This window comes from Atractosteus spatula, chromosome 6 (assembly GCF_055471065.1).
Source record: "Atractosteus spatula isolate fAtrSpa1 chromosome 6, fAtrSpa1.hap1, whole genome shotgun sequence".
Lineage (NCBI taxonomy): Eukaryota > Metazoa > Chordata > Actinopteri > Semionotiformes > Lepisosteidae > Atractosteus > Atractosteus spatula.
The window spans coordinates 53,672,558-53,694,664 of NC_142711.1; the positions used below are offsets into that span (position 1 = coordinate 53,672,558).

The 22,107-nt window shown below is 37.0% G+C and overlaps 1 protein-coding gene across 2 annotated transcripts in view; it reads right to left on the reverse strand.

Annotated features, from left to right (window-relative positions):
* Nucleotides 1–22,107, reverse strand: part of LOC148833049 (A-type potassium channel modulatory protein DPP6-like) — a 223,082-nt gene that overhangs the window by 80,091 nt on the left and 120,884 nt on the right. For both annotated transcript variants that reach the window (XM_088918245.1, XM_088918246.1), the window contains exons 2-3: nt 20,934–21,048; nt 14,629–14,727 (exon numbers count right to left, since the gene is read on the reverse strand). In XM_088918245.1, the coding sequence (XP_088774371.1) occupies nt 14,629–14,727; nt 20,934–21,048 (214 nt within the window). The remainder of the gene's footprint in view (nt 1–14,628; nt 14,728–20,933; nt 21,049–22,107) is intronic.

A 22,107-nucleotide genomic window follows, 5' to 3' on the forward strand; every position in this document is an offset into this window, starting at 1 on the left:
GTGACTCAGAAATGTATTGTCAGAAAAAACGACATCTTTAGGGATCGAAGGAGTAATCAATCTTCTGACACTGACCCACTTCCCACCATCTCAGCAGGACACTCTATACGCTGGTGGTGTTGTGTCCTACCAGAGGGAACCAGATGAATGTAAAAAGTCTTTCCTGCTTATTTCCATGAACCAGGGAGTTATTTTTCTACTAGAGAAACTACAGGCTTCCCCAGAGGAGTGAAAATGGCTGAGAAAGACGACAGGAAAAAACAAACAACAAAATGGAGACGGAATATGCTGGCCTGCTTGTGCATGTTTCTTCATAGACACAATTCATTGAAGTAACACAGCTCACTACATTTAAGCTGACAACAGTACTACAATGACAGTGATTACTCATCACAGTAAAACATATAACAAAATAAAAGAAAAAGAGTTTTTTAACGCATTTATCCTTGTATTATCCATTTGATAATGACAGTGACTGTGTCCAGAGAAACCTAAAATGTAATTTTACAACAGAGGGATTGTAAACGAACTGGCCAGCTATTCATAACATAGATACAGTAACTTTCACTGATGTTACAGAGAATTAATCCAAAACCCTGCATGTTCATTGCATTGCATGAACATTTTAAATACTTCAAAAATGAGCTTCAGCATCTTAGAAAGTATAGAGTCATATACTGTATATTCAAATAATGATTTAAAGGCTTCTTGGAAACCTGGCATACATAAGGAGTAGCTTAAGACATTTATATCAACAGCAGAGCTCATAGGAAAAGAATCCACGGTTAATATTTGGTGCATATTTGTTATCATTTGATACTTACATTGCTTTATGTGCTGTAACAAGATATTTATGTTAAATTCCATTATCATTTGTAATATCTCTGTTAATTTTACAAAAAAACTATTAGACTACTTTTTAGTGATGTAAAAAACAAACTTGTAATCCCCATCTTAAATAAAGGATGAATTGATTTTACATGGGTTACATTCATTTTTTTCAAAAAAACAAAGTATGCAAACAACAAAGTGGATGTCTGACAGCAGAAAAACAAATAGAATTAAGGAAATCTGGACGTCAGCAAATTTAGAAAAGAATCAATTACACTGTTATTTAAACACAAGAAAAAGATTAAAACGATGGCTCATCTCCCGTGCAAAGATGAAAGGTAGAAAGCAAACCAAACGAAGAGGCGGATTAAAAGCTAATTAAAGATTTATCCAAAAAAGGTCTCCTGCTCTGCTGAAGAAGAAAAAACATAAAATACTAAGCCTCTATCATGCTTAACATTGTTACACAGAAAGACAAATGTCTCAGCATCCCAAGAAAGGCATCCCTATCTCAATTTTAATCTTTTAAGAAATCTGACATCACCAATTATTTCTATTATATACCCACCCAATTTAGAAACGCTATCAGTGTCTTTTTGTCTTGGCTCACAGAAATGACCACAGTACCCACACTGGGAGAATGAAGACGTATGGGCGGGTTCCTCCAACTTATCTACTTATTCGTGTTATGAAATGCAGGGGTGAACAAATCCAGTCCCCAGTTGTCCATCAGTGAGGATGTTTGTATTCCATCTCAGACAATAATGACTGAATTGAATTCGGAGAGGCTGTTTTTCAGGTCTTTATCAAGAAATAACTGAAAACCTCTAAAAGCTGTAAGAACCCAACACTCGATATTCGCCAACCCTCGCCCACCCAACTCGAGATCTGGCATTGCCTACTCCTGCTTTACAGACTCAGGGGTGATGTCCTAGACATTCTGGTTGATGGAATGGAGAATTTCTCACTGATGCCACCACAAGGCTGTAGGCTCCCAGCGAGTCACAGGAACCAGTTCTCGTTCTCAAAATGAATTGCATTTTATCAACAAAGTTTTCTCTTGGTTCTCAGAATGATCCTTGAAACGGCCGAGGTTCTTGGGAGATATGACATGCCACCCAATTAAATAACCAAATGACCAGACCAGACCAAATAACCACAACATAACCAAACTAAAAGGATTCAAAGAGGCTTTCTTTCAACATGAAAATACCTAAACTGCAGCACTCACATGTGTAGATATGTCCCTACATATCTGATGGATTACCTGCATGGATAAAAGTTCTGCATACACTGCTGTGACCAAAAGGACATGCCTCTGTGAAAAATGTCTTTTTTCCCAACCCTTTTAATTGTTTGTGTTATATAACATACAGTGCACTATACAGTACATTGTATTGAAGATTATTTATTCTGCTTTCTTAATTGACTCAGTTTTATGTAAGTAAAAACATCTTTACTTTTAATTAATTTCATGAGTCATTAAAACCACTAGATATACAGTAATCATAATATGTAACTATAAAAAGCACGGCATCTGCTTCATACAGTAGCTATCATATTTTTACCATGCTATAACACTAGGGGGAGCTGCAGTTGAGCACAGGCATCTGATCCTGAATTGCTATGCCCAGCTTACTTACTATGAAGATTTACCTCACAGTTATTTTACCAACCAAGCTACTGTCGGCTTTGCTGAAATTTGTAAATCCTTTCTTTACGTCTGAGATATGCTATTCAGGTTGCATTACTGCTCGCCTGGGACAATGAGCAGTATGGATACTAGTATGTTTCAGAATCACATCTCATTGCTCCTACACACTTTTAATATTTTGATAAACAATATTTTGCTTTTGCTTATTGTCTAAGATGCCAAGTGTGCATGAACTGCAATTGAGATTTTGTATAGAACCAAAGAGCGAACACACATTTGCCTCAACTGACAAGCCAGCTGTGGGATTAAGATCTAGGCTTGAGAGTGAGCTCTGTAATACAATAGACACAACTAATGGCAGAACTGGCTAAAATAGATTTTAATATAACATAGGTCAGTTCAAACAAGATGAAAAGGAAATTATGAAAAAAAACAAATATACTATACTGTATAACTTTTCAGAATTCGAATATCTATGGATTCACAATAGATGCATAGAAAAGGTGTAGCAAAGTCTGAACCCTTTTCAGTCGAATGTGCCTCAGTGCATGAGTACCTCAGGATACATAGAAGAAAAGTGCTAAGAGATCTTAATTAATATTGTTAATGACATTCTGAATCTCATTTTTATTTTCAGCTACCAAAATTTCCCTTTAGTTAATCTGATTCCATATTAACATTCCAAATTAAGTAGATTTAAAGAAGTAGAACAACAGATTAAACGAAGCTAATGTTTTCACTAACATCTAACGCACCACAAGTGCCACCTATAGATCCTCTTTGGCCAGTGAAGACTGTTTCGGCAGTCACAATGAGTTTTGATGCACAATCTGAGTGGCTGCATCAGTAGGTCCTGGGAAAAAAATATTATAGTAGACTAACAGACTATGGTTCAAATTCCATTTGCAGCCAAATGATATATAAATATTAAGTGATACTAAAACTACTTTAATATCCTGTAGTTTACGATTATACCATTGAAGTAAACAATTCTGCAGAATTGCGATAAAAAAGCTGTGTCCTGTTTTTGTTCATTAGAGACCAACAAGGCTACCCATATTTTTTTCTCATCTTAGTGAAAAGGACAATTAAATATCTCTCTGGTTCTCTCATTCCGCTACAGTAAGTATATATTGACCACAAAGCATCCATTCAAGTTTACTATTACACTTCCTTTCTTATAGTTCTTTTTCAGCTATTGATCATGAAATAATCTTTTCTGCCCCTAAAATCTGTGTGTGTGTGGATTGGAGTGGGTGCTGGGAAAGTGGACTAAGAATCTCCACAAACGACTTTTTTTTGTTGTTTTTGGTACGTTTTTAAAAAACATATTAAGATCAGTTACATATTGATATCTGAAGTATTGACTTGTGAATGCATCTTAAGTAAAAAACAATCAATCCCTTCCTTCTCTTTAAAGCAACTGCCTTTCTAAGTTATGGTGATCTTTGCTGTTGTGAACAGTCTGATGCTTGCTCGAAGGACACAGATTCTTAGATTAACTGTGTAAAGACTCTGCTGTCACAGTCATGTTGCTGTTTTTTAGATATAAACAGGCATCTTACTGAGAAGATATTACATATGAAGTATGCACTTTAAAACTAAAAATGTCAGCTCTTATATCACCATACCAGTCAAGTTCTCCACTGAAACCCAATTGTAAACATGCACTTTTTGTTGCTAGATTGCACTGTCAACATTTGTCGGGATGTTAGTACAACTCAAAACAGTGTTCAGCTTCCGACTGGAAGGAATTTCAGCATATCTATGTTCATATTGAATCATGGACCTATGGGATTATTTAATGATTCAACATTTCCAAGATTATCAGGAATAACCTTACTGGTTCAGGAACACGGTTCAGCAAAGTACTGTATTTAACAAGCTCACAGTATTATAATGAGTGCCCAAGTGATCACTATCCTTATATTGTTGCCAGGGTAATAGCTTATTTTAGCAAATTTTTGGATTGTACGTAAATTGGGAGCCTATGAAAAGACACTCCTCATCTGCTATGTGGAATTCACAAATGAGCAATCTATTGCATTTAGAAAACAAATCATGATTAATGGTAAAAATTACACAGCACACAAGTAAATGCATTAGCAATTCTCCGCATTTAAAACATCTTCTGATACCTAAATAGTGTATTGTAATTTTTATCTTAAGTGGTATCATAATAATCTGTTTATTGTAATTAAGGCTACCTCACTGAAATGTTAATGTTTGAGGAAGAGGTGAATAAACCTTGAAGCAAACTGAGAATTTCAAGGAATGCTTCTGTATTGATTGACTATTGACTGTCGCCCTTTGTTTGGATTGCTGGTCAGAGGTGTCATCTGAATTTGCAAGGTAACATGCATCAGTAACAAGAGCTGAACTGCTTTTCATTATTTCTTGAATGTAAGAGAAAGCTTTCATGGTAAGATGAATATCTGCTGTAGTGACATATGTGCACTTGAAGGATTTTCCACATACTGTACATATTATACAGTATGTTACAAAGTGAAAAGACCAACAGAGGTGGAATGGTGAAGCACAATGTTAAATAAAAGAACACAGAACTCTCAAATGTCAATTCCACTCTCTTATTTAGAGATCCTCATAAAAAAAAACTTGGAGTTTGCGGCCTGTTTTTTCTCCCCTCTGGGCTGGGGCTAATGGGTGCAGTGCAGTTAAGTCTCGACTACTCTTGTCGCAGTTTCATCTTTCATTTTACAGCGCTACACCCACCATTGCTCTGAAAGAAGACACGAAAAAAGACTGTAACTGGTAGATGTTAAAACACTATTTCAGGGTAAGTTTTGTTGCTACGCTGGAGTGAAACTTTAAGCCTTCTTTAATAATTTAGTGCTATGTACACAGTCCTGTATAAAAAATAATGTGATTTACTGTGAGTTTAAGGAGGAACGCATTGAGGTTAGTTCATATCTGAAAAGCAGAAAGAAGAAAAAACAAGGGTTTCAGTTTCAGCTGTGTGGGAGAGTGAGGAGGAAAGAAGGAATATGAGGCAAAGGAGAACAAGAGAAAGAGAATGTGAGAATGGACAGAGGAGGTGAAAATGGATTTCCAAATAAATGAAAATCTGGGAGATGAATTCAGGGGAAAGTGTGAAATTTGTAAATGAATGGAAATACATAAAATGAAGTTACTTGATCATTGAGATGGAGGACGGTGAACCTAATTTAAAGATATTGGCTTCCTGAGTCCCGGAATCTGAGTGGAAGGACAGGCCCGGAGAGGTAAAACAGGGAGCCACTGGCTCCGAGAGATTTATTATTCTCGCTGTTCGCTGCTGGCAAGCCTTCTTCCCGTTCCTCCGTGTAAGTGGCAGGGCACTTTCTGCAAGAGATGCAATCCATTGCTGGACAGAAATGCTACCTCAGTGGACAGGAAGGTTATGTAGATGAGGTGGTTTGTGAGCAGAATGAAATTAAAATGATTGGTGGATCTGGAAAAAAAAATGGGCAGTTGAAAGATCAGAGATGGAGAAGTGGGGGTTGATCACTCGGTGGGTAGAAAGGGGGTTTGTGTGGAAGTGAAGGAAAGGTAGGATGTGGTTCTGGGTCTTCTTGACTTCCCTTTGACCTATTTCATATTCCTCCTCTCTCAATTGATATCCCGTTTAGCCATATAAGGCACAGCAGCAAAAAGGTGGTGTTTTTTCTTCTTCTTTTTAGCCTGACATTAACTTCTACTAGTTCCTTTGAAACCTGTATGCTGGCCACTCAAACTCCAGAGCTTTTACTCCGTTTTTATTACTTGTACAAAATCAGTACTTCTACTGAAGGGCTACAGATGCTTTATAAATGAACAAGCAGACAAAGAGGGAAAGAGGTCAATAACTCTTGAGGACCATGCTATGATACCTGTATGATGGGAATAAAAACTCTCTGACATTTCAAATAAGCAAGAGCTGTCAAGGTAAATGAAATTAATGTGGATAAAAGGGGAAATTAGATAACTCTCTTCAATTGTAAAATGTGTTGGCTGGTTCAACAGGATGTCATCAACAGTTCTTTGATCTTTTTGACCTGGGGCATTTTCCACCACACAAAATAACAAAGATGTTTTTCCATTTTTTTGCTCGAAGTTAGATCACTTAACACTATATGATATATACACACATAGTTTGCCAGCTTCATGTGTTTCATGTCACTGTTAAAAGTACAAGCTAGAAATAGCATAAAAGCCAACCTAAAGCTGACTGCTATCATTAGCACACCTTGTCACCCACATGCCCTATTCCACTTGAACAGCAACACCACTGTGTAAAGAACCTTGGAACAAGTGCCCTGTATTTATTATATACCGTATGTGCATGTGTTTGCACTGGGACTGTACAGTGGTGCGTTGGTTAGCATTGCTGTCTTGCAGCGCTGGGGCCCTGGTTTCAGTTCATGGGGTGCCAACTGCACAGAGTTTGTATGTTTTCCCCATGTTTGCGTGGGTTTCCTCAGGGTGCTCCAGTTTCCTCCAAGGACTTCTGGGAAAATTGGCACTGGTGTGTGTGCGTGCGTTAGTGTCTGCATGTGCCCTGCGATGGACTGGCGTCCCTTCCAGAGTGTGTATCCCTTTGCATCTGTTGTGCACCCCCCAACTCCTCCCCCACCTCCACAACCCTGTACTGGATAAGCACATTAGAAAATGGATAGACGAATGCATGTTTGCCCTGGAAATATACACATAAGTAAAAAAGCAAGGTAGAAAACTGAAAAGGAAAGGGTAAAACACAGCTCCTCCCAGATGTAAGATAAGAGAAATCTTCCTGAAACAGTTCAGACAGGCCAGAAAAGATTTCGGGAGACCAAATCCTTTCTGCAAATGGACCTGCAAATGTCAAGGTAGCTCAAAAAAGGTTCACAAAAATCAATGAAGATGGACATTGAAAACTTTAACAAGCTGGAAAAAGACCATTTTCAGAGTGCTAGTGCGAACCAGAGCTGTAAGAGCTCTGTCAGATAAAAAAAGAAGATGAGTGAATTAGAGGGTACTCTGAAGGTTGTAAAGCCCATTTTCTAAACAGGCTCATGATCATTTTGGGCCATCTCTTTTCTGAGAACTGAACAGATAAAACATTCAGTAACTTCAGACTGGTTGTGGCCGATTTTATCCATTTCATTCCGCCTTCCATCCATCAGGAGAAAACCTCTTATTCCAGCCTAGGATTGCTAGAGCCCAGAGCATATTCTTCGAGCACAGGAACTATTGTCTATGGGAGGTACCCACAGGGAGAATACTGTCAACAATGAACACATTCAGCTTATCTTTGGGGGGGGGGGGGGGGAGGGGGAGGGGGAGGGAGTGGAGCACCCGAAGAAAACTAGTGTGAACACCAGAGAACATGCAAACTCCACCCTGAAGGACCCAAACCCTGACTGAAACCCAAGACCCAGGACCTGTTAAGCAGCAGTAATAACTGTAATGCCAATGTGCTCCGGTTTCCATTTCACATTTACCAGTGTTTTTTTTTTCTTTATCACCCTAATTTCAGTAAGGCAATTTTAACTTTGATACGCTCTTTGAAATCAAAACTAAGTTCCAGTTAACTGGAACTAAATTAGAAATGTGTCATAACATCAGCATTTCTAATAAGAATCATTATACTCTTTTGTGACAGTTTTCTTTGCAAATTGAATAAGTAGACAAGTATAAACTGGAATGTGAAGATAATTACAAAGAATAATTTAGCTTTTTTAACTTTATCTACATTTCTGTGTTGAATCCTAGTTCCACACTACAGCACTAAAGCTTAAAGTGGAGCATCACACTGATGAACTTGACAGTGCCAACCCCAATGGAAACAGGAGACAATTAAATAGGGCCCTATAGGTGATTTCTCTATCCAGGCCACATGAGTTCATTGGCACATAGCCCATCCTGGATTCTGTGGCTTTAAGTGGATCACAGGGCATGTGACTCTCTGCCCTGGATGGAACACCAGGACCCCCAGCCAAACTGGTACAACTGGGAGTAGCTCAAGGGAATAACATCATGTTCACAGATGGGACCCGCCAGTTATGAGACCAGAAAATGACTGTGCCACTTTGCTACAATACCTCTAAGACTGATATAAGCTGATATAAATATGAAACATTGCTTTTAATTGCTCTGAAAGTAGCCATAAAAAGCATTTCTATTAATTTATGTCCATATTGACACCTCCAATACAATATCTTAATACAATAACAAGAGCTTGTTTTACAAGAGCTGTAAAGCAAGTTGGGTGAAGGATTCATACACAGCTGTAGGCATAAGCATCTGCACTCCACAATCTTATTCTCTAATATTTATTGACTGTTTGTTAAACTGTACTTACAGTATGTACTTAATGCTTTCACTATTAAATATATTGAATACTCATATAAACAAGCAAATTGAATTACAATTTCAAATGTATTAACCCATTTAAGAGAGTGTGAACACTACAGCATCTCTTTAGGCTTCTATGGTGCTATCAAAGTAAATATCTACAGCTTGAGCCAGTACTTACTGTACAATATACAGTATATCAGTCTTCAAATTGCTGTCTTTACTATATGCTACAACAAGTAGATTACAGTCAGCCAGGCAGAAAAGAAAATGTAAACATTATGATAAAAGCAAAATTAATTGAGGATTTGTACTTTGTCACTTTTGTCACTAAAGGTTAACCCACCATAATAAGAAAGAATTAACACTTTAATATGCATATTCTAACCAGTTTAACTCCTACTGCATGTGTTTTTGCCTCATATTACTGTAGTCATTTTTTTTCCTATTATGATGACAATTTTATTAATCTTACATTTAAGTCATTTTCACATGTGAACAGTCTTTGCCTGTAAATGTTTTTGCATCAGTCTTAAGTCAAACCAAAACCTTTATAACATCTGATGTTATAATGAGATAGCAACACAGTTTCAATTCCTATTCAAGAGTGGGGGGCAGATGGACCAGAAATGGAAGATGAAGATGATGAAGACAAAGAAGATTAAATCCCAGATGATGAGGAAAGCTTTATTTAAATACCTACAGTATGTAAAATATCAATTTTTAGGTTGAAAAATAAATACTTATAAAAATGAAAGCACTCATTGCAGAATCAAAGCATTCCTTGCTGATGCATATCAGTCAGAGCTGCCGAATGCTTTTTGAGTCAGAGCATCCCGAGAGAAGTGAGACGCTCTTTTTTCATCTCTGTGTTGCCTACCACATGCCTAAAAATAAAGCAAAGCATAGGGAGGTAAGTTAGAGAAGTTTGTGCCCTGATTATCTATGCCAGTGGCTCCCAAGTGTTCACTCCTGTCCAGAATATATGTACTGTATGTTTGATTTGCTGTACATGGAGCTCTATCTCTTCTTCCACCCATGATTCCCTTGTAATAGCAGTAACTGTCATCTGTTTTATTTTAAACAGTGCTCTCCATGATAGGCAGCACCTCAATGCAACAAAACAAAAGCAAATGCATTCCAACTACATTCATACAGAGAATGTAATACAATGAAATAAGCTGACGTACAATACAAACATAGGTTCAAACACACGTGTTTAATGTGCTGACAGACATGCCGTGATATGGGCAGAGAAATCATTCCAAGTCCTTGGAGCAACAAAAGAGAAAGCCTGCTGTCCTGAGGTTCAAAGCCGAGTTTTGGGAGCTGAGTGAAGGGCCCGAATCCACAGAGCAAATTCTACAGGGAGCTAACAGTTCGCTGATATAGTGTGGAGCTGAAGAACCAAAGGCCTTAAAAGTGAATTTGCTTTTAATTTTATTCTGACATCCACAGGGAGCCAGCATAAGGAAAGTTAAATGGATGATATCTGCCCATGCCTACTAGTTTTAGTTAAGATCTGCTCAGTTGAGTTCTGAACATATTGCAACTTGTTAGGAACATGTTCACAAACATCAGAAAGAACTTCATTCCAATAATCAAGCCCAGAAAAGACAAAAGAGCAATGTTATGAAGATGAAAAAAGACGCCTTCACAACATCAAATGTAAGAATCGGACCGATGATCACAGATTCCTGACTTGAATACTTAGTCTGATTCCTAAGCCATCAATAGTGAAACATAAGTTGATGCATTTGGAGAGTTGCAAATTATGTTTATATCAACTTCTTAATACCAAAAAAGCTCCCTGTGGGATGCTACATGTGACCCCCTTTGTCAGGATGGAACAATTCCTAATCTGAAATTTGTTGTCCGTAAGTTTAAGAATTAAATGACAACAACGCAGTTCCAGTAACGCTAATAAACCTCTCTAATACATTCAACAAAAAGTTATGATCAACAGTATCAAAGGCAGCACTGAGGTCCTGCAGGATAAGAATGGATAAAAACTCTGGAGTCAGTGGTAATAAATGATTAATAAACCTAACAAGACCTGTTTCAGTAATATGCATTGGTCTGAACACAGATCAAAACAGCAGTGGTTCATACAGCTTTTTCCTAGATACATTGTTAAAAAGACACAAACGCCCATTTCAGAACCTTTCCCAAAATGATTAGATACTATATTGTCTCATACTGTATTACTGAGCAGACGGATTTAATGTCAGCTTTTAAGAACAGCAATAAGTGTACAGTACGTTTATTATCCGAGGGAACAACTCCTTAACTCTCTTAATGATTCATTGATAACGTGTGGGAATGGTAGTAGTATCCAGCGAAAGTGGTAGATTTGATGTTAGTGATTATTGCCATTATCTGATGAGAATAGAATGCATGAAACTCTGAGATGACCCAACAGTAAATAAAATAAACTATGTTTAGGAATGGAGTCAGAAGATACTATCTGACTTTGGTTTTTATCAGTTATCGAGGGAAAAAAGAGCAGAAAATTGATTGCATTTTAAGCCGCCCCTGTTGATGAGGCAATGTGGTGAAGCTGCAGTCTATGCTGTAAGCACGGAGAGCCACGCAGGACTATGAGCACATGACGGCTTCACTCTGGACAGGCTGCCAGTCCCTCTCAGGGCAGTTTGGAATTGCCTGTCAGATCTAGAGAAGACTTGGGGAGCTAAAAAGGAGCCAAAGCACTCAAATAAAACCCACAAAAACATGAGGAGCGCATGAAATCTCCACACAGACAGATGCCTGAGGCCATATTCAAGCCCTGCTCCCTGGAGCTGGGGCTGTGTAGCAGAAGTATTGTGTTAACTGCTACTGTACATCTCCATACCGCACTATATACCGAACTGCACTGGGAAACACATTCGGACTGCCGTATCTCAGGCAGTAGCAGTGCTTTTGTGAGTTAATTTTCATCATATATTTTTTTTAATTTTAAATTTCTTAGTTTATTATTTGCATATGTACAGTACTTCTTTAGCGTCACTGACACAATGCGGAATAGAAACACACAAAACTGCAAACGCCTTTTTTACATTTACTAGATTTAATTTCTTCACATCTGCCAAAAGAAATTACAGGGACTGATGTACTGTATAGCATAAACTACTGCTGCTCTTTCCCCTTGGGATTCTATTCACAAGCAATATTTTGTGCAATCTAATTTTTTTCGTTGTCTGTGAGTGTCTTCTATGATGAGAAATCATCACCACTAAGATAACTAAAAACAAACCCCTCTCATTAATTGCTTAACATCTGTATTCCTACAGTAACTGCACTATTGAGTTCTCTTGGGTGTTGCGGGCTGCTTTCACAATCCTGTGGGCTGCACAATGCCCCATTTCCCAATTAGTTACCTCTAACATGACAGTTGGATTCTAGTCTGCCTGGGCACTGCTGGTCTCTACTGTTTTGCAGGAGATATAGACCTTTAAACTAAAACAGTGTAGAAATACAACATCCAGATTTTTCATCCAGTGTTATACAGGCCATTTTATAAAATCAGACATCCAACTTTCTCAGTCTCTCTTACAAAACACACCCTTGCAATTACTTTCTGATCAGCATACAGTACAACAGAATTCATGTATTGTATTCCTACAGTACATGAGCAGTTCACTCAGCTTCTAGTCCAGGCCATGCTGTACTTTATGTGACTGCTCTCACTCTCATCACCATTCACTTGTTACCGCTGCGCCTCGCCTTATTAATCTCTATCGTCAGCACTCAAATAACTCCAGGAAAAAAGCCCCAAAGCACTGCTGGACGACTGGATCCTTCTGTTATTTGGCCTTTCGTTTTTCTCTACTTTGATTTGTTATTTTTATTCCCTGTTTATCTCTTTCAAGCCACACAGGACGGAAGATTTTGCGTTCTCTTTTTAATTTATCTGCCGCGCCTCTGCTGTCTGTAAAATGATTAAATCGGGGAATAAATTGATGGCCTCGGATAATGATTTTTCCAAGTTTGCTTATCAGCCAGTGTTTTCTCCTTCGCCTGACCACATTATACTGTGCTTCTGTTTAGACAGAACTATCGCTGTCTCCTTGTAGATCCCTCTTCTTCTAGTTTGCCTTCTCCTCCCTTGACCACCTCCCTACGGCTCTACTCTTTACCATGAACACCAAGAGTGTAGCACGTACAGTAATCAGGTGTTATGCTCAAAGTCAAAAGAGTGGTTGAAGGGTGCAGACAAATCCGTTTGATAAAGAATCATGATTTGTGGATACTGTACTTACATTGATATGTTCATTGGCTAAAATGAAGGAATCCCCAGTGAATACCAAGGGTTTCTATAAGGCTGTTACAGCTTGAACAGGATTCTGAATATTGGATCAGTAAGTGGCACCCTTCCGCCTTACCCTGAATTTCCCACCCATGCACCAGCACGGAGATCCTTCCAATAACACATTCAATTGAGATTCTACTCAGTCATTAAAGTTCCCATGGCACTCTTTGCATGAGCAAGGGAGTTAAGCCTGAAACACTGGATAAATATCAGTCCAGATTTCATTAATATGTGATGCACATGAATTCTAATTCTTATTCTTATCAGAGAAAGTTAGAAGGTTGGAAATATATGCACCTGAATCCTCTCCCAACAAGAGCAAAAATCATTTACATTTGTCTTTTTGGATGGCCTTATAACAGTGTAAAAAGAGAAAGGAATAAAATAGTTGGACATCTAATGGGGCTTTTTTTCTCTTCACTGGATCTTGGCAGCTAAACCTGATGATTTAATGGAGGTCCCACAGCACCCGATTAATCCATACCTTATTGTCTGCAGCTAGAATTTCCACCCTCCAACTACACATCTCTAATGCAGCAACCACATTGTCAATATGGTTTCCTTTTATTATGGGCAGTACTTATTCTGGTGCTGCTTAAAAGGAAGGAAGAAAGGAGCAAATCACTTTGTCGTCTTTTCTTTTTACAACTTGATGAGTTTACCCACATAAGACAAAGGCAGGAGTGACACCAAAACAGAACGACACCTGAACTTACTGAAATATCCACATTCAGCGTTCTATAAAACTCACAAAAATACACAAATATGTTTCATAGTTATATCATATAATTATAATATTCAACATTGTATAATCAATAGATAACCTGCTTGTCTGCAGAAATGTCAAATACTGAACCTGCAGGTGATAAAAAATAGCTTCTTTTTTGATGACCCACCATAAGTAAAAGACACAAAACCATAAAATACCATCTCCAAGCTTTTAAGTATTCACCAGAAGTGCTGCAGCAGAATATGCTCTTGCAGTGCTATTACAAAGGATTTAGCTAAATGGAATACATTATGATCCACTTCTTTACTAGCATGTCTTGCACAAGCTGCAATGAGTGCTAAAATGGTTGTCTGTGGTGAACCAGCACAGATGATTTTTTTAAAATATATTGATACATTGAAAATCCTTTGTTCAGTATGTAGAACTGCAAACATGTCATGTTATGATTGCAAGGCACATGCTGTACTCCTCTCTTTAGGGATTATCTAATGATAGGTTTAAACATCATAGGACTCATTTAATGATCCCCACTTACAGAACTGTGAACCTCCCTGGGGAAAGAAAAACCTCCTTGTTTAAAGTGAATATAGACATAAGTACAATCAAATATGTATTTATCATGATGGTTACATAGAGATGAAAAATTTCAACATCTATGTTATTGCACTTGCAGTATGCACACTTCATCTGGATTACTTAATACATACTGTAATTCATGCTGCTGTGATTTTTTTTCATTCTCTGATAAATCCATAAATAAATACTGTGAAAGCACAAAGTTGTATTTACCACTGATCCACCTGGCTTCTGGGTCATGGATTTGGAAATCCTTGCTAAAGAGATCTTCTACAGTCACCCTTTCCTTTGAAGCTAGGCTGTCATCTTCACCTGCAAGTGAAAAGAAAGCTTGCTAATTAGTATTATGTAGTAAAACAAATGCAGTAAATGGTTAAGAGTAAAGCAGAAAGAAAGAGCAATGATACCTAGTAAATCTAATTTAATACTGCAATCTGTGACTGAAAACAGTAGGAACTTATATTTAGATATATTTTAGGAACAGGAAAGAATTTTAGTATTTTAAGAATTGTATATTCATTCAGGCATTTAGGTATCCTAAATGCTCAATGGGGTAGAATTTGCAATATGTAATATATATAATAGTAAACAAATAAACAAATAAACAAATATAATACATGTTACCAATATATGCTTATACCGTATGTTAATAATATGTATCCAGAACTGTGCATTGCTTGAAATACAGTAGTCTGTCACTCAAAAGAATTTAAAAAATACACCTAAATAACATTTTCTTGATTATCTACATTTCCAAAACATTATTCCCTAGAAGTATAAAACTAGTGTTTGTATGTAAAATTACTTTGTGGTTAAGGTATTTGGAGTCTCCTGAGCAAAAATGTAATGTTTAGGTTTGGGATGCGGAAAAAGAAATTAATCTACCATTACAGAGCCTAATGAAAGAAACACAACTGGGGATACCTATTCACTGGAGACATCTTACTAAACATGTTGCCTTCCGTTGAATGTCTTTCAGGTTTAAATGTACATCTTCTCTTCACATTTGTTTAAAATAAATGACACCTACTGGAAACCTAAAAATGGAAGGAATCTGTATGATTCTTACTGAAAAGAAGTGCTAAAGAAAAAAAAAACAACTATCTATGACACTGCTCACACCGGCAATACGCAATAATCTTCTCTCCCTGTCACCCTAAATAATCTGAAGATACAGTACACACATTGGCCCTGTGCTACAGTATTTGGCTGCTCACTACAGTGCATTTCATGCAATGAAGCCAGAATGGAAACAGTACCAGTAACTACATAACTGATTCTATATCACAGATTTCCAGTGAGTGACAGGCAAGCTGAAAATCCCATCCCAAGCTGCTTATCCATCCCAATCATTCCAGTCAGGTGTACTTCTAAAGCAGCATTCACCATATAATCACAGGAACGATTTCTTTTTTACATAAGAAGTGCATGCGCAAGAGGAGGCCATTTGACTAGTTGTGCTCTTTCGGTTACTGGCAGTTTATTGGTACAAGGATCTCATCCAGGCGTTTCTATAAGGTTTGGAGAAAATCAGTCTTTTTTCCAAAGCACCCACCATGCACTATGAATGAACATGCCCTATTTTCTCTGCCCTAAAGACACTTATATCATCTCTTCCAGTAATGCTCTTCTTGGTTTGTTTCAGGAACTGTTCTATTGAGTTTGCTACAGTATGTCAATACCATTTGGAAATCTCAATACTTGTATCATTTCCCTTCATAATCATTTCAGCTTGAGACTGAAGATATTGCTTTAACAATGTGGGTCATGTTGCTTTTAGGCCTTTAAATATTCTTTTCTCCCCTTATAAACAGATAATTTATTAAAAATCTTTGTACTAGGCTTTGGCATTTAGTCTGTCCCCGAAAAACAGAGATGAGAATCCAATGCTGTTTAACTGAAACTCATGGAGAGTCACTGCCCTAATCACCGACAAATATGTTTGGTAAAAGAACAAACTAAATGCATAAAAGTACAAGGGAAATATTCCAGTGAAGAATACAGGAAGCATCCACTAAGAGTAGGCCTGTACAAGTTAATGCCTACTGTATGTCCTGCAGTCAAATGTGTTACATTTTGTTTCCAACAAATTCAAGACCTCCACTCCCACAGGAGTCTCCAGTTTTGTGTCACCACACCAGCTAAATGACTTCCAGACACCCGGCTACATTTTCTTACTAAGACTGATTATGTTCTCTGTTTTTAAATCAGCAATGCCTGTTTTTGCTTTGCATTTGATAGCACTTTAATATTTATTGTTTTTTTTATTTACGTGAAATGTATTCACACAGTGTGTTGAAATTCTTTCAAATTGATTTGCGATACATTCTAAAGCAGATGTTGTAGTTTATCATTGGTGTACTGAAGGATGCAGAATTTAATTACTGAGTGAATTAATGCCTTTTTTTCCATCTGCTGCTAAGAAGGAGTTGAAGAATTGTCTTTCACCTTGGCAAATAGCCACATCCCCTCATTCCTGTCAAAATGTTTCCAATTTGTCCACTAATGGATGTTTACAGCAAAGGTCATGTGTTGTACTGTGTCAGTATTTTAAAATATATTTTTTTAAGTGTGTATGGCATAATCTCATTGCAAGAAAATTGGACTCAGGCAAAAGAGAAAGCATTTGTGCACACCCCATTTTCAAAAAGAACCTGACTTGTATTATTGCTGACTTTACTACGGACTGTGACTCTGGGGTTCATAGGAATTAACTCAGAGGATTTCTGAATTCCCACATAACTCCCAGGCTTGTTCCCATTTTTAGGTCAATTACAAAACTATTTTACAGCTTGTATTGATTATGTAGAAATAATATACAGAATGAATTTGTAGTTCATTTGATATTTTTGAGGGATGCTTTTGAAATGGGAGATATAATAAAGACTTCTAGCTCTCCTTTGAACTACTTTTTGGCTTGAAAGTCAAAACATGATCAGGGCAGGCTGGAGTCCAACAGAGACGCCACCTGTTCAGTCTGAATGACCATATACTATGGCCACTTCATTTGTACATACAGTATCTACCCTAATGGATCTGAGGTCCTGTTGTATTTCACACACAAATTCAGCTGATCACTAAGCTGTTCTAAGCAGCTAAAATTCCAAAAGCTGTGCCAACAAAAAAAACTAAAACTAAACTGCTTTTACATGGCAATGTGGATGGTTATTTATCAAACATGAGGCAAAAGAAGAAAGGCAAATTATAAGGCCTTTGGAAAGCAGCAGGGGGAAGACGAAATGACAAGAGCCAGAAGATTTATCTGCCAGAAAAGGCAGCTGTAGTCCTATTAGCGACAGAGGGAAAAGGTAACAAGATAGGCCAAATCCAAACCTCTCAAACATTAGACCAAATGTTTCACGTCCCAGCTGTCAAACTTCCATATAACTGTCCTTGCATTTATCAGAATGTTGTTCTTTTACAAAACCAAAGCACGTGTTTTGATATGGAGTGCTGCTTTTAGGTCCTGATGCTTAATCCCCAAAAAGAATGAAAGAAAGAGCATGACTACCTGCTATAATCAGTAAGGTCAAACCATTCTTTCAATACTGATGTCAGTGTATGCAATGCAGATTATTAATGGTTTGTACAATATTGTTTGGAAAATCTTTTAGGACATATTAGACTTCAATTTAGAGCAATCTAATTCTACAATAACAAAAAACAATGCCAATTGTCCTTGTGTGATATACAAATTGATTAAATTAAATTAGATTAAACTGAGTGGAATCTGATTAAATTCAATTACATTTAATTACATGCAATTTTAAAATGATAATTTTACCTTGTAAAGTTAATTTTTAAAATATTTCTCTCAAAAGATATACAATTATACGCCACACTCACCATTGTTGATTGCAATATGAAATTATGGGGGAGGAATCAATTTAAATGTCATCCACATTAAGAACAATTTCATTTGATTGCCATGTAAAAAATGATGTTTTAAATGCCAGTTGCTCAAAACATTGTATTTATATTTAGCTAAAACAGTTACCCAAAAACATAGTTGAAGGCATTCAATATCATATCTGTTTACGGAAAAAATGTTGTTAATAAGCAGTTGCTGATACAAAAAGTAGTGATAACACCAAGAAACAATAAATAATGCACAACTACCATTGGAGCAAAAAGAATGTATTATTAGCAAGCAGAGTGGATGGTATGCATGTTGACAGTGGATGGCTAAGACTAATATGCTGAGTTTAGAAAATATTGTACTGCTGATACAAAATCATGGTCCTAATCATAACAACAGAAAGTTTTTAATGTTACATAAATCTGGTGAAGGCCCTTTTTAAGTAAAAATTAGACCTGTACTCAGTTCTGGAAAAAATGAGTCATTCAAATGTAGAACTCACTTAAAAAGTAACGTAGTCTTGGTTACTGACATGTTAAAAAACTAGAGAACATGTAAACTACATGTTACAAAACTGCCTTGAGAGAGGCGCTGGATTCTGAACTGCATTTAAAATGAGGCATTTTTAAATAAATCTCGCACAGTCAGTATCCAGGAAATGAAGTAATCTGAAATGAAATGAAGATCTATTAAATATGAAAATGTTTAAGAATGAAATGAAATACAAAAAAGACAGGCAATTTATCTAATGGTAATGACTGGTGATTACAACTAAATAAAAGAAGCATGTGGCAGGGACAGGAGATTTTTCATTTTCAATTTTTCATATATTTAATATTCCAAATCTGATTAATGCACATAGTGGGCCAAAAAAAAATACATTGGTTCAACATAAAATTAGATCACTTCATTATTAAGCAATGCAATTCTGAAAAGTAAAAGTAGCACTATTATTTAAAACAACTGACTGAAATGTATTAAAATAGAGCTATCTAACTGAGCCTTATCCAGATAAAAATTGCGTTTCAGAGTTGTGAAATGCAGTGATACTAGACTTCATAAATGGCAACATGGATCAACGAATGCATTGAAAAACACTAGAGTGGAAAATGAACACATCTGGAATGGAGATTCAATTCTAAATTGATCAAGGTTTTTTTTTTCCGAAGACGATAAGAAATAAGAAGAATTGAATGGTCAACTAAAGACTCCGTAGTGACAGTAATTGAAACACGTGACTGCAGAAACATGGAAGACTTGACCTGCCTTGTGCGACAGATATATTGAGACAAACAGGCTCCCAGCAGCTGAAACACTGAACTTAAGGCGTCCCAGTTAAACAGGTGGCTGTTTGAGATCATCAACTGTACGTCTGCAGATTGTTAGTGTAATCAACTAGGAAATACAATCTTAGGGTTTCACATTTAAGTGAAGCAGAAACAAAATTGTTGGCAAGCAATCGGACGATAAAAAAGAATGATGATCTGTAAAGCCACAACATACAGTACATAAATATACACAGTATATAGCCTATATAAAATAATGTACGGGCTGGTGTGATTTCACCTTGGGCTTCATTACTACACTAGGCATGGTGCATACCCTGGAAAGACAGAGCCCAGACTGCTTTATAACACATAAAACCTTCACTTGTCACTTGGGGGGAATGATGCACAATTCAAGTTCTTTTTAATTGAAAACAAAAACAGAAAGGTTTACTCATTATACTGTACTTCCACAGCATTATACAGTATGCAGTAGATGTACAGTATATCTAGTATTGAACTATGAGCTTTAATTTAATGTCATATTTACTTAAACACACACACTTACACAATACATGTACACATTCATTTTTTGTTGATTTGTCATGTACGTTTTACTCACTATACTTTCTCCATAACATTATATACAGTAGTCTATCAGATCATTTTCTTTAATTTACTGTAATTGTTCATTTTTAAGGTAACACCCACGTTTTAAAGTAACACGCCCATCTAGAGTGTACATGTTCATTTTTCACTTTAGTTTTAATCTAAAGTAACACTTCAACAACAGGGTATGATGATGATGAGGAAGCCAAGCTGCAGCTACTGTACAAAGGAGGTGGAGTAATTAAATACAGTAGTTGTGCTGCTGTACTTCTTGAGTTGTGATTTTGTTCCACCCAGTAGGCATTTAGGGAGAGATGTTTAGAAATCTATGGTCGGGTACTGGGGTTGCCGGACCTATAGAAAATGAAATCCTGTAGGTTTTCATTTCTAGGGTTTGTCATTTGATTGGTGATTTTTTCTAATCTTCTTTGCAAGTGAATAACACAAACATTCAAGTCTGTTTTCATCCTGTCAAATTTCAAAGGACATTTTCTTCACTTGGCAGAATCTCTTTTGTCTAAAATATCTATTTGAAGCAGCATTCCAGGTTCCAGATTCGAAAACTGCTCATGTTACTCAGGTCCTTTCTTTTGATGGAAAGAGAGCCGTTACTGTGTCTATGGTTACCTGGAGAGTATTACTGCATTCACTGCATACTTTCTGTCACATTACTCTCTGGCTGATTTAGTTTCGCAGCTTGATCTTTTATTTTTAGTGCAATTTAACCGAGCTTAAAGGAGAAAAAAAAGAGAGGTATTAAAATAGAAGGCCCTTCATTACGATACCTGGTGTCAGAAGAATGACAGAGGTGACAATCAGCGAGCAGATGACCAGAATAACAAGCAGAGCAATTGCAATTCCTTTCCAGTTCCTCTGCGGTGGGTTACTCCCCACAAGCTCCTGTAAGACACAATGTAAATGAGGGTTACTCAAGGACAATTCAGAGATGACAAAATATTCAAGGGCAAAAGCCGGTAGCAAAGAAGTCGAGGAATTTGTAAATAGGGTTTCCTTTCACAAAGGTTCCTAAAAATTAAATCAACTAATTTATGTACCTTTTTTCTTTCGCCCTACAGGCGACTGTCTTTAGTTTTGTGCATGAGTTTGCTTTTTCGTTGCTCTGAGAGGGTTTTGCCAAAATTCCAGGTTGCAAAATAAACAAATGTGAGAGGAAAAGCAATGTAATTTGGCATCTTAGACCTCTTATTATTTTTAGAAAACAACTTTAAGAAAAAAAGCTGCACAAAAATAATTTGACATACTGGATGGGTAAAGGATCTGAAAACGAATATAAACAGGCAGAAGCACGTACTGATGTCTACCTCTTATATCCGCTCTTTACAATAAAACAAACACATTTAGAACGCTTTTTTTTATATATCGCATCACTAAAAGGCTAGAAATTGTCAGTTGCCCAGAGTTCATCTCAATTTCACAAAAGAGCAGTGCTTTGGAACAGTGTGTTTTTATCAAGTCTGGTTTCCACAACAGCACCTGTGATTTTTACGGAGACAAATTTACCAAGCCGCCTGTCTTCTTGAGAGTGGTGTTATGCATAGAAAACGCACAGGTGTTATGTAAGTGAGCCATGGCTGAGGTGAAAAACTGGCTGGGTTTTATCCCCCTCCTTTTCAGCAAATTGCCTCTATTCTCTAATCTTCCAAATGTTAAAACGTCATGGATTGAAAGAAAATCTTCTGGGATTATAATACCGCGACAGCATTTAAAATACAGTTGTTGTTGTTTTGTTTTTTTTTACAGTGTTTGGTAAAATCCAAAAGATGCTTACATTCAATTGTGCCTACTATTTAACCATGAAATTCAAGTTAAATACCTCATAAAATAATCCTTCAGTCTTAGACCATAAACATACAGACCATGACTTCAAGCTTCATTTGAAGAAAAATCAAGGTAATCTATGCCTGTGACTCATCCTTTTCATTTCTGTACACGGCTAAA